The sequence below is a fragment of the Ursus maritimus genome, unplaced genomic scaffold (assembly GCF_017311325.1).
Source record: "Ursus maritimus isolate PB19 unplaced genomic scaffold, ASM1731132v1 scaffold_17, whole genome shotgun sequence".
Taxonomy (NCBI): domain Eukaryota; kingdom Metazoa; phylum Chordata; class Mammalia; order Carnivora; family Ursidae; genus Ursus; species Ursus maritimus.
In genome coordinates this window covers 2,593,153-2,606,466 of record NW_024424119.1, presented here as the reverse complement: position 1 = coordinate 2,606,466, position 13,314 = coordinate 2,593,153, and the positions used below count along the sequence as shown (strand labels likewise).

General features: G+C 36.6%; 1 protein-coding gene across 1 annotated transcript in view; it reads left to right on the top strand.

Moving 5' to 3' along the window:
* The window catches only part of PTPRD (protein tyrosine phosphatase receptor type D), a 301,900-nt gene that overhangs the window by 100,533 nt on the left and 188,053 nt on the right, over positions 1-13,314 (top strand). Inside the window, exons 4-7 of the mRNA XM_040632317.1 lie at positions 9,276-9,464; positions 10,706-10,714; positions 11,433-11,450; positions 13,046-13,156. Of these exons, the coding sequence (XP_040488251.1) occupies positions 9,276-9,464; positions 10,706-10,714; positions 11,433-11,450; positions 13,046-13,156 (327 nt within the window). The remainder of the gene's footprint in view (positions 1-9,275; positions 9,465-10,705; positions 10,715-11,432; positions 11,451-13,045; positions 13,157-13,314) is intronic.

The window sequence follows — 13,314 nt, the reverse complement described above, 5'->3', positions numbered from 1 at the left end:
TATCCCCATGAATTCATCTAATTTTGGATCACAAAGAGTGTGATCACGGGCTGAACCCAAAGACAGATAACTAATAATTGACTTAAAGCATGTAAAATTGCAGCCACCACATTTACACAAATGATAATATAATCTAACTGGATTTGTGTTCTGCTATGTAGACATTGCTTTGCGATTTGCAGGGTAATTGCATACATTACGTCTAAATAAGTTTGCTTTATTCCGTGCCAAGAGTGCCTTACAACCTCTTCACCATGTGAAGAATATTTCAGAAAATGGACTTTGCTCTGGAATGCTGTGCGCGTAGTTGGTTAGTATGCTGAGTATTTAGTAGCTGCTAATGAAGATCCTATCAGCTTATCAGTATCCAATTTTCTATTCCTGCATGGCATAATTCTACGAGAAATCATCGGAGACGCTGGTGCCCAGTAACTGCCCTTAAGAGATACCTAAATCCTCTCTGAAATAAAAGCTTCTCTGATTGATTTACAGGCACATGAAGACAAGCATACCATCTGCACGTAATAACTTGCAAAGAGGAACTTGTTCCTAATTACTTTTTGGGGACCAGATCTTATATTTATTAAATATTCCATTTGGGATATCATTTATATTAACTGGCAGTTTTCTCCTGCTTTAGATAATTTCTTTCTGACTTAGAGTAACCTTTGACTTATAATTGGAAACCACTTTATTTACATACGTATTTTTTCAATTTCATTCATATGAATATCATTTTGATAATGGCCCAGGAGCCCAACTTTGCTGGAAAATGTTGATTTAGATTTTATTTCTTTTCTTTTTATTTTTCTGTTTTCAGTCCCTTATTCAATACACTTGCAGGAAGATTGATTTTGAATAATACAACCATGATGTCAAAACAGTACAAATTATACCCTGCTGCCATCTGGAATGGTGAAAATAAAAGCTTTATTTACACTGTTTTCGTTAAGAAAAGAATAATAAATGCTTTTCCCCTCTTCAGGGACTGTATTCTGGAAAGATACGGTTCTTGTTTGTAGCCTGATACGGTGGTTTATTCCGAAAGATAATGACTTGAAAACTCATCTGCTGATCAGCAAAGTAGCAAATACTCTCGCCAGAACCCCTCGGCCTTCTAGCCGGTGAGACACTGATCTGTCTCCTCTCCCAGACAAAGCTGTGTAGGATGGTCAGTACTGGCCCCTTATTACATAGTGGAGACCTCTGTGTGGCCTAAGGTCGTAGAGTTGATATGCTGAGTCTACTGATGTCTAGTTCTCTGCTCTGTGTACTGTCTTTTGGTGTCTGCTCAGAACCAAAGTCCTGCCACTTATAGCCCTTCCTAGCTTATTAAACAGAAATTATAGAAGGATTAAAGACAGGCACAGTGCTGAACTTGAGCTCCCTAGGGAAATTATTTGATATTTACCATCCTTTTCACACTCTTCCTTTTCTCGTGCACATTTTATTGGTTATGATACATGGCAGATTTATGTCTCTACCTGGAACCAGTGCTACACAAATGAGAAGCCAATTGATATACAACAAAAGGTGGATTTTCTTAAAAATGTAGGACTGTTTTTAAAATTATTATTACTACATTCCATGGAACTTTAGTCCTTTCTGCTTAAAAAAAATTTTTTAAAAGTGATGCCTGGGTGGCTCAGTCAGTTAAGTGTCTGCCATCGGCTCAGGTCATCATCCCAGGTGCTGGGATGGAGTCCAACATCGGGCTCCTTGCTCAGCGGGAGCCTGCTTCTCCCTCTGCCCCTCCCCCTGATCGTGCTTTCTCTCTCTCTCTCTGACAAACAAGTGAAATATTTAAAATCATATAAAATAAAATAAAATGAAAATGAACAGCTATTCAAATTATTTCCCTGTGCCTTCCATTATGGGTTAACTTTGATTAAGAGTTCTCTCACTGTTCATAATGAATATTTATTCAAAGGACAACTGTTGGCATAGAGGAATCATGATGAAGTAAAAATACAACAAATCTAGAGTTAAAAGATTTTTTAAAAAATTTTTGCTGTAGGCATGATGCGGAACAAGTAATTTAATTTTGCTGAGTCTTTGTTTTGTGTTTACAGAAGATGGTAATTATGATACACATTCACCTGTCTCAGGGAACCTCAGTAAAGGCTCAAATAGTTTCAGTGCTTTCAGGCATTCACAGTAAAGCTTTTCTGTCCCAAATACTTCGAGCTATTTTCTTTTTTTAGTTCTTTTTGGGGAACAAATCATATGACAATATGGATTTGTTTTATTTCTGCTGTTGATTAATCAAAGAATGTAAAATCTCATTCAAAGGGAGAAATAGGGCTTTTATGAGCTTTGAAAAGGTTACTTGACACATACTGCTTTCTAAATTCACTTGCAAGTCTAGATAATCCTGTGGGGTTTTTTTTTATGATTTGCATAGAATATTTCCCATTTACAGTTTATTGCTACGGCTTTGTTTTATCAGTACTTGGAGTCACATGACTCTGTTCTGTTTAAATCTATTGTGGGAGCTTGGGATTGAGTAAGTGTATAAATGCTAATATTTTACGAAATGCCAGACACTAGTGCCAGGCAGTGCTAGCCACATTTAATGTGTTATCTCATGCAGTCCTCGAGGACTATCTATGAGCTGGGTACTATTCTCACTCCCAAAGAATCTAATTATTCTTCAGATACAAATAAATCACAACAGTGTAGAGATTCTCTAGATTACTTCATACCCAGCCTGGCCCACAATTGGCACAACAGAGGCATTTCATTTATATCTATAGAATAAATGATGCCATCTATTGACTACCCAGTAGATTCTTGAAATTAATAGTTCAAAAACTCTTTTTCTTTTAACTTAGTGCAGTTTTCATAAGTATGAAAATATTTTATTATATGACCATCTGAACACCAACATATTTAAACTTTTCAAGAGAACTTTTACTTTTTCATAGTTATAAAAACATGCTGGCTTTGTGTGGCATAGATCAGTACGATTTCTTTAACAGGTAGAGATGCCTTTCAATATATTTAAAGGACCTACCACTTATTAAGAAAATATTCTTTATATGATCCATCTAACATTTGACTTTTCTAATTTAATGAAAACTTCGCTTAATCCCTTCATCCTTCAAAACATAAACAAAACTTTAGAGCGTCTGTAAGATTACATTGTGAACGCCTAAAGGTTTAGGATATCTAGCCATTGAAAAATTGTTGCTCCTGTCAGTGAAAGATGACCCTGAGCGTTTGCCTAAACATACAACTGAGTGATTCACTTGGGTTTTATCATTAGTTTGAACGTCAATAATTTCACTTTTCTAAAGATCACATAACAGAATATAGATACATATTTTGTTGTATTCTTTGGAGTTTCGTTGTGTAAATATAATGTAGGATGTAGGACTAAATTATAGAAGGAAACAGGCATGAATTGCACATCTCAACTGGTCAACATTGTTTACTAATTAAATGAAACTTATGACTATAAAAATAAATAGCCATTAACGACCATTTTTATGAGTCTGTAAGTCTCATACTACTTAAGACACTATAAAAAATAGAAGTTATAAGATAGTCTTATGTCTCTTAGACTTAATAAGCAAGTTGGGGAGGCCACATGTGTAGCCACAAAACCATTAAAGAATGATTAATTGTTTGCCATTTGCAATGACATGGATGGAACTAGAAGGTAGTATGTTAAGCAAAATAAGTTAATCAGAGAAAGACAATTATCATATGATCTCACTGATATGTGGAATTTAAGAAACAAACCAGAGGATCATAGGGGAAGAGAAGGAAAAATAAAACAAGATGAAACCAGAGAGGGAGACAAACCATAAAAGACTCTTAATCATAGGAAACAAACTGAGGGTTGCTGGAGGGCGGGAGTGGAGGGATGGGGTAACTGGGTGATGGACATTAAGGAGGACATGTGATGTAATGAGCACTGGGTATTATATAAGATTGATGAATCGTGACCTCTACCTCTGAAACTAATAATACATCATATATTAATTAATTGAATTTAAATTTTAAAAAGTTAAAAAAAGAATGACTAACTATTTAAATGAATGGCATTAAATAAACCCCGTAGGAATTCAGAAATGCCACATGAGTGCTGAAATGTCTGCCACAACTCCCTAAACATGTGTATTATATGCAAATGTTTTTTGTACGCTGTCGCAGTTACAAAGGAAATAACACAGAGCCCTGCCTTCCATGAGCTTATGAATTCAAGCATACCCATTGACTTATTAAGGGGTTGATTGATAACACCACTTGAGGGCTTCAAACAAGGAGCCACTGTGAATTGTTTGGCACTCAGAAAAGTGGTTCAGGGAGCTGAATTCCCTAAGAAAAAAAAACTACTTCTCTCTTCTTCCAGATTCTGATCTCTCTTTATTGTACTACCATTTTCATCAGAACCTCTACATTGTCCATAGTATCTAAATAATCAGGTGTATTTGCCAAATCTTTTAATACTGCATTTGTAAAAGCATCCTGTTGATGTAATTGACATGATAAATTGGAAGTAGAGCACCATGGCAAACAACCCTTCATTGAAAGCTTCTTTAAATCATTTGGGACCAGAGTCAAAGCACCTGTCTATTTGAATTCATTCAGAGTCTCAGGAAGATTTGGCAAGAGGAGCTGCTTGGGCCACCTTGGAAGGAGGCTGTGGCCTTAGCAGGCAATTTAGTTTTGTGGTTTCCTATCAAATAAGAGAGGTTCAGTGTTTGCGGAATTGGAGCGCAATTAAAAACATCATTAAAATTGTTTATGGATGAACAATGAAAGTAGTTTAACTGAGCAAATTATGCAAAAGTTTTTATTTGATCATTCACAGATATCTAAAGCAAGACTTTCTACAAAACAATATCAGACTATTTCCCCAAACATTCCATTCAGGTCCTGGGTAGGTCAGGGGTTATTAACATAAGTTCTGCAGAAATTGGAAGTTAACTCTGGAAAATGCTGACATTCATGTTTCTCTTTCCTTAATGGAACTGTAAGTTTCATATCAGCATATTTCATTAAGACACCAAACAGATTCCAAGAATGTGCTGTATTTCCAGGTCTATTATAGCTGCCATTCCAAACAAAATATGTACGACTTCCATGATTCACTAAGCACAAGTATGTAGTAATCTGCCCTTTAATGGCCTCTCAAAATGACAGACCAAATGGCTTTGTGAAGGTCAAGTCTGATTTAAATTGTTGATGAATTAATAGCTAATTCTGCATGATTGAATATTAATATGGAACAGTGATAAGTAAGGCACCTTAAAGCTTAATGAGCACATTAATGAATAGGACAAAATGTTTTTCTTTTCACCTCATGTAAAAGTTTAAAGCTGCTAACATATTGACAATTTGTTAATTTTTGATAGCTGTTTTTTTTTTTCCTGTAAAAGTTTTTGTGGTTAAGATATTAAAGGTATTGATTTTTTTCCCCCCAAGTTCCTGGTAGTACACATTTGATGAGCTGTCAAAATTGATGCTATCAAATGGCCAAAGTAGTTTTATATAAATCACTAATAAATGTAGAAGGTGAAAAAAAGCAATTAACATCTTCTAAACTATACCCACTGAGATAAGCATTCCAATTAGAAATTTCATTATTTCTACAGTTCGTTTTATGTTGAATACTGAGTTTTATTGCCAAATACCTGACAGTCAAATTGGAAACAAGCCACAACTGTCAACGTGTAAGAGTTCTGGCTATTTGAATCTGTTACATTGTGATGTTTCTCATGAAAATTTAATGAAGAAAGTACATTCAAAGAGATTCTGTGCAAAGGGGGGATGGATAGAATTTAATTACCCTTATTAAAAATAAGAAAGGAACACTCTTTACCTCCACTGTCCGATTAGTATGCAAGAAAGATTATCTTTGTTGTGCACTTGTGTGTATGAAAAGGGGGCTCTGGAGTGTTCTTTATGAGCCAAGAAGGAAAAGAAAGGTCATGCAAATGTATTAGACTGCTTTTGGTAGGGCACAAGTCAATTTTGTCAGCTCTCCCCAAGGTGAGGACTTCATTTCTTATAAATGGTTATTAATTCTAGATTTCTTTAGTAAGAGCCTCTAGTAAGTGGCGCAACAATCTTAAGTCTTTGACACTTGCCACTTGGTACTGAATATTGGCTTGGTTCTTGAGAGAGATGAATCTGTAGAAGAAAAGTAATGACTAGTAGGTCAATGTTAATGCATGCTAATGTAACTAGTATTCAAAGGCCTGGGGGTAGATAATATGCCCCGGGAAATGCAGAATCATTTCAAGAATCTCAAGGTGATTTTTTATTAACCTAAATTGGTGGCTTTAAATATGGAAAATAACAAAAAAATCTAAGAGCTTCAAAAAACAAAACAAAACAAAAAAAAACCAACAACAACTCCTTTCTAGGTAACTAAGTGTAGTTGACTTTGGAGCACTTGAAGTAAATTATTTTTTTCCTTTGAAGAATTTATGTCAATAGCTGCCAAGTGAGATGTTTAATATAATGTGTATGGTACAATGGCTATTGATCTCTCTGCTTTTGTTTTTCAAGTTAACAGTAGAAAAATGCTACCAATGTAAACATATCATATTGATGAAACCTTTAAAGTCATAAAAAACAGCCTGATGAAATTCAAAGGGAGTAGGTTATCAAAATTAGTCTAATTTGCAAAATCCTCTATTCCATTTGTAATTTTTAACTTTCCAACTTGGAGCCTTGAAAAATCACCTTGAAATTTCATTCTTGACTACCGTTTCTGACACTTGTCCACCATAGACTTCTGCTTGGCTGTTGATGTGTGAGCATTCAAATAAACACATAGTATTCCTGCTTACTCAAAACAGTTGTATCTTTCAAGTTAAGTTAATCTGTAGCTCATTGAAGGGAACTATTTTTATAATTTTTTTAGTCTCCAGCTGTAACTAGCTGATGGGACAGGCAAATATTCTCTAGTGATAGGAGATGTCAAACCCAGCTTACTTTAGCAGCTTCTATTGATCTTTCATCAATCTCCCTGCAGGAGAGCCAGGGTCCACACTTTTCCCTGTTCTCTTAGCCCTACAGTTCCTTTTACAATAATCTGGAGCTGTGGTTGAGGGAAACCTTCCTTTTATTGGGAGCTTTATTCTTTGGTAATATTTGGACCTTCGTTCCTTCAAAATCTCTGTCTGTAGTCCTGAGCTATGTCTTTGATCAACCCTTTACCAGAAGTAGTTTTCTACTATATGTAGTAGAAAAACTTTTTTTTCCAGTTTTTAATCACTAGGATATATTTATATTTAACCATGGGAATCATTGGAGGTTCTATTCAAAGTTGAGTAATCCAGGGACTCCAGGGTGGCTCAGTCAGTGAAGGGTCTGACTCTTGATTTCGGCTCAGGTCGTGATCTTGGGGTTGTGAGATCGAGCCCTGCAGCAGGCTCATGTTCTGGGTGTGGAGCCTGCTTAAGATTCTCTCTCTTTCTCTCTCTCTCTCTCTCAAAAAAAAAAAAAAAAGAAAAAGAAAATTAAAAAAAAAAAGTAGAGAAATCCAGACTAGTTTGATGGAAAGGGATTTGGATATAAATGAGACATGGAGGAACTCGTGGTGTAGGAGATAAACTAATGATAATAAGTACAAGAAAATGGATTTTAGTTACTACACAATAGCTCTGAGGAGGAAAATATTAAATATATTTGGGAGGGTTTTTATTACAAAGAAGGTGATTTTGGCTGCATGGCTTTGCAGAGACACAGAATACTTAGCGAACATGATTTGTCTGGGGAACGGTTAAGAATTACAGTGTAAGCAGAAGAAACTTTCTAATGAGGGATATCATCCATGAGAGGCTGCGAAAAATGGGGCCTGATTTAAAAGGATTTTGCTAGGTAGATTTAGGAGATTAAGTTTATCCTGTAACGATATAGGAGAGGCAGTAGGGAACACATAGATCGGACTGACAACACAGCGGAAGCATCGAAATGGAGACTTTTCCCTAGAAATTATAACCCAGACCTCAGCAAGTCTCATAGGATCATACCAGAAATTGCAGGCTACATCCTAGGAAAAGTGAGGTGCCACATCTGGTGATTCTTTTTTTTTTTTTTTTTTCTCCCCTCACTGGTGTTTGTGCTTGTGAGTAATTTTGGAATTGGTGGCTCACAAAAATGTATGAGGTCATGAAGGAGGGTTGATTAAATTAATGCCGGAAACAATGAGAATTTAAAATGTCTCATAATGGTTTTCAAACAAATGGCCAAGTTCTAATTTGGATAGTCATCACCCATATAAGTAAAATTCCTTCAAATTCAAAAGGTCTTCAGATAGAATATACCTTTCTAACGCTGGCTGGAAGAGCAGGTAATGCAATTAGTAATGCGAATCATCACGCTTAGGGGATTTAAGGAGACTTTAATTTCGCAAGATCTAAGATCTGGGACAATTTTTTAAAAATATTGTATTTATTTATTTGACAGAGAGAAGAAGAGAGAGCACAAGCAGGGGGAGTGGGAGAGGGAGAGGCAGGCTCCCCACTGAGCAGGGATCCCAATGTGGGGACCTAAGCAGAAGGCAGGTGCTTAACCCACTGAGCCACCCAGGTGCCCTGATCTGGGACAATTTTGATACGGGTTAGGGAGTAGTGAACTTTGGATGAGCTGAGGATGCAAAATTTAGGAATTTCAACTCTTAATGACTGAAAATGGTGTAGACCTTTGGAATAGAGGGAAATACTCTCTTACTCTGAGGAATATGCTTCCACTCGTTCTTTTTTTTTTTTTTTAAGATTTTATTTATTTATTTGACAGAGAGAGACACAGCGAGAGAGGGAACACAAGCAGGGGAGTGGGAGAGGAAGAGGCAGGCTTCCTGCTGAGCAGGGAGCCCGATGTGGGGCTCGATCCCAGGACCCTGGGATCACACCCTGGGCTGAAGGGAGACGCTTAACAACTGAGCCACCCAGGCGCCCCTACTTCCACTTGTTCTTAAAGGCCCATTTCAGAGCCTCCTTTGGTACTCACTGACCTCCTCAGGCACACATTCTGTAATTTCTTTTCCCTCCATCATCCTGGAGAACTATATGCATTTTTTTCATCATGGTCCTTATCACCTGTGTCTTAGCTCTTTGTGAAGCTATTGGTCTCTTATATAGACGGTGCATTCTTCTGGCCAGGAACAACATTGTGACTATATCCTATTCTGATAGCACAATGTTGCCAGGTTTGTATTAGCTTCTCAACAAATGCTGAGTAAGGTAAGGGGATGCTCTTGAATCTTGGGCATCTGACTTGTTAACATGTTTGTATCACCTTTTGTCTTGCAGAGGATCAAATTCCCAGGGGCTTCCCTACCATTGACATGGGCCCACAGCTGAAGGTGGTTGAGCGTACACGCACTGCCACCATGCTTTGTGCAGCCAGTGGGAATCCGGATCCAGAAATAACTTGGTTTAAAGATTTCTTACCCGTCGACACAAGCAACAACAATGGCCGTATTAAGCAGTTACGATCAGGTAGGGTCTTGTTACTGTTTCCACTAACTCTTAGAGAATTTTTTTTAGCTTTCTCTCTCTTTATTTTTATTTTTAATTTATTTTATTTTAATTTTTAGGTATTGATTTTTCTCCCTCTTCTCTTTCTCTGTTATTTAATGTGTTGTCCATGTTTGTGATGTCATAGACTGTTCCAGAGTCTGTCTTTCTCTCTGTGTTTTGCAGCTTCTGTTTAATCCACATTGCTCACTGCTGTGACTGTATTTTTGATAACTTTTTAATTTACTGCCTTTCTGCAGTATTTGATGGATCCATTTTCTCCTCTTTCTTTCTTCTTTCTCTATTTTCTTTTGAAACAAATTTATTTCAACATTGGACTTCATTCAGAACTTGCAAGGAGCTCCAATGGTTGTATCCATTAAAAGCCAAAAGATTCATATTAAACACTAAAATGATTCAGTTTTATTAAAGTGTGTTTTCTCTGTCTCTTCTGCATTTGAACTCATCAAAGTACCAAAGTTTAGTAAGTTTGGTCACATCTGCTTTCTTTTCACTAATACATAAACCACAGAAATGTTATCTCCTGAGTAACCAGAGGTATTTTGTAAACTTCCTTTACCAAGTACCAATGAAAGGAGGGGATTTTGATTAATTTTATTATTATATTATTGTGAGTGAGCATTTTCCACACATAAGCCACAGTAGTGTGCGCCCACATTAAAGAGTTTTGAACCCTCCAGTGACTGGATCTACAGAAGTCTGCTTTTGGTGTAGACTCCAGCTTTTGCTGCTTCCTCCTCTCTCTCCCTGCTGCCCTTTTGTCCCTTTCCCATCCCCATCCCAAGTTCATTCCTTTGCTCTCTTTAGATAAAAATAGAGATAATTCTAAATTTCTTAAATTTTAGAGCCTGTCCCTAGGTGATTTCCCTGGGACATGTAGTAATAAGCTGTTGACTTTGACGTTGGGAGTAATGTTGATATGGAATCCTAAGTTGTTTAACTTAACTGCCTGTCTTCCCAGAATTCTCAGCTTTTGACCTGTCCTGTGATGTTAAAGCGTCTTGTTAACTGCCTCTTTTGCTTGTTGTCAGCAGAATTGTGTAGATTAGCATTCTGTTATTGTAAATAAAGAATTAATTATTCACATGTAACATAGATGATTTAGTATATAAAGCTTTAACTCTGAAAAATTTGTACCAAATTATAAGGAATATAATAATATTTTTATGCTGTCTTTCTTCTCTCCGTATTTAAATCTCCAGAATCTATTGGTAAGTGCTTAGTTCTGAAGCGCACTTCACCCCCACTAATTTCCATATCCAGAATATTATTATTATTTTTATTATTATTAATAAAATGCATGGCATGCATTTTACTAACTGTCAGTGTAGACACCAGACCTCTGTAGTGGCGCGCACACGCACACATCCACAGAACTGTTATTGTAAGAACACTGTCTAGAAAAATAAAATAGTACACAAGTTGTATCACACAAATGTAGCATAGTGAGAAGCATAAGATATTCAATCAACAGTGTTTGTTTCTAGTTAGTCATTAGTATTTCCTATAACAGTATATATATATGTGTGTATCTATATATATACTTAAATAGATTAGCCAGTATTTTTCCAAACTATGTCTTTAAAAAGTATTGTCTAGTTTTTATTTATTTTTTTAAGAATATGAGGCATATAAGATATAATTCTAACCCAATATGACCCCAGACCTAAGAACTCAGTTGCTTCTCTGAGAAAGGCAACGATTCCTATTGTGGACTTTGCCCTCTGTGGTATAATGCAACTTGCTTTTATAATCTAATAATACTATCTAATATATTCCTGTTTTACCAGTATAGTAATTCAAGTTTCTTTTAAGACCTTATTTAACTCTGTAAATCTAATTTAATTCTTCTCCCCAGCCCTAGCCTCCTCCTTCTCGTACTAATGCTTCTTCTTTCTAATCTTATTTGCATTCATATTATCCACCCAGGTGGTACACCAATAAGAGGTAAGAGTGCTGAACTAACGTTCACAGAATGATCTTGCTCATTCCTTCTGTCCTCTCATCACTCCCATCTTTGTCCTGTTTTCAACATCATTCCAATAATATGTCCATCAACTTTATTTTTTCCCTTCGTACTGTTTGGTTATGATCAGTGACTCTCATATTGTGAGTTTTCCTTTTCTTTTCCTTTTCTCTTTGTTTTGTTCATTTCTTTCTTTATGGAAATGATTATTTAAGTTGTGATATGCTTCAAAGAAAGCATATCCAGGTCTTTAGACCACAGACCAGTCACAGCGTACCATCTGTCCCTCTTTTTTTCCTTTTCTTCTTCTTCCTTTTTCCTTTTTTTCTTTTTTTTTTCTTCTTTTTCCTTTTTTTTTGTCCAACCGGAGGAAAAAAAAAGATCATTTTTTTCTTCCTTAGCTGTTCTTGTTCTGGACCAAAGCCAAGATGGTCTGGAGAACAGTGGCAGACATGCAGAAGACAGCCTGGAACACCTGCTTTTTGTCTTTATCTTTCAGAAGGTTTTTGCTTTTGTCTTTCGATTCTTTTTTCTCTTACTGTCTTAAAAGTCAAAGAATGACTCCCTTTCCACCTGATCCCACTCGCCTACAACCTGACAGCAATGCTTTTTTCCCCCCACTTCTTTTTTTCTTGGATTACTCGCCTCTGGATTTTTGGATCTTCTGTCCTTCAGGCTATGGAAACAAAAGGTGCTCAGTATTCTTGGTGGTATGTGATATTGCTGGTTTTTCATACTTTGACTCAGTGTTCATTTCTTTTAGAATTCTTGTTTTGTATTTTTCTTGGGGCTTTGTGACACCACACTGCTAATCCCACTGGTGGATTTTGATGGGTGTCTTAGGGGATCCGTCTCGAGGTCCTCAAGCAGTGGTTGGTTGGCTCTTCCTCGCTGGCATAGGCCGTGCTTTTTAACTTTTTTAAAACCTTCTAATTCAACTGCTCTTTGTTTTTCAGCAAATGTAATAAATGATTGTAAGTCGTGGCAAATTGTCTTTCTTTTCTTCAAATCTGCATGTCTTAAGGGAGTTTTGTTTCTTTAAGTAATATTTTCATAATATATAATGACTAATTTTAATTTTTTGCTTTGTGCAGCCTTTTTGTACTTGCTGCGTATTTTTGCCTTTCTTCAGCAGAAGACTTTCTTGAAAACCCGGCCTGGTTTTTTTTGAGCGTACCTATCTTTTGCGCCACTTTTGGTACCAAAATGGAACAAAACAAAACAAAACCAAAAATTAATCTTTTGTTTGATTTAAAAGCCATACTTCCTTGAAGCAGTCTCACCCATCTTCATTTTATTAGTCTAGGAAATGAGAGTATTAATTATGACTAGAAGTCTTGCTTGGGAAAAGAGATAATTGTTTTCTTATGCTAGCATTGATGATGTAAAAAAAATAATCTCTATATGTTTTTCTCATCACATCATTTTCTGTCTGTGCACCTTAGCGAGAGATTGAATCGACGTTGAGCGGACCTTCGCTTTGCAGGGCTTTTCATATTGTTAAGAGGTTTAGCGTTCTGCACTGAGAAAGCCTTCTCTGACCATCTCTTTGGCACTATATTTTATATCCATACAGGCGCCCTTCAGATCGAACAGAGCGAAGAATCTGACCAAGGAAAATATGAGTGTGTTGCCACCAACAGCGCGGGCACTCGCTATTCTGCCCCTGCCAATTTATATGTCAGAGGTAGGAATGACGTCACCCTGGCATCGCTTCTTCATTCAGGCTCAGGGGGAGTTGAGAGACCCACGAGATGTGTGTTGTTATGTCAGTAGGTACCAAGCTGATACGCTAATACTTACGGTAGCTGAAGCATTTTAGTAAATAGAGAATTAAAGATCTTA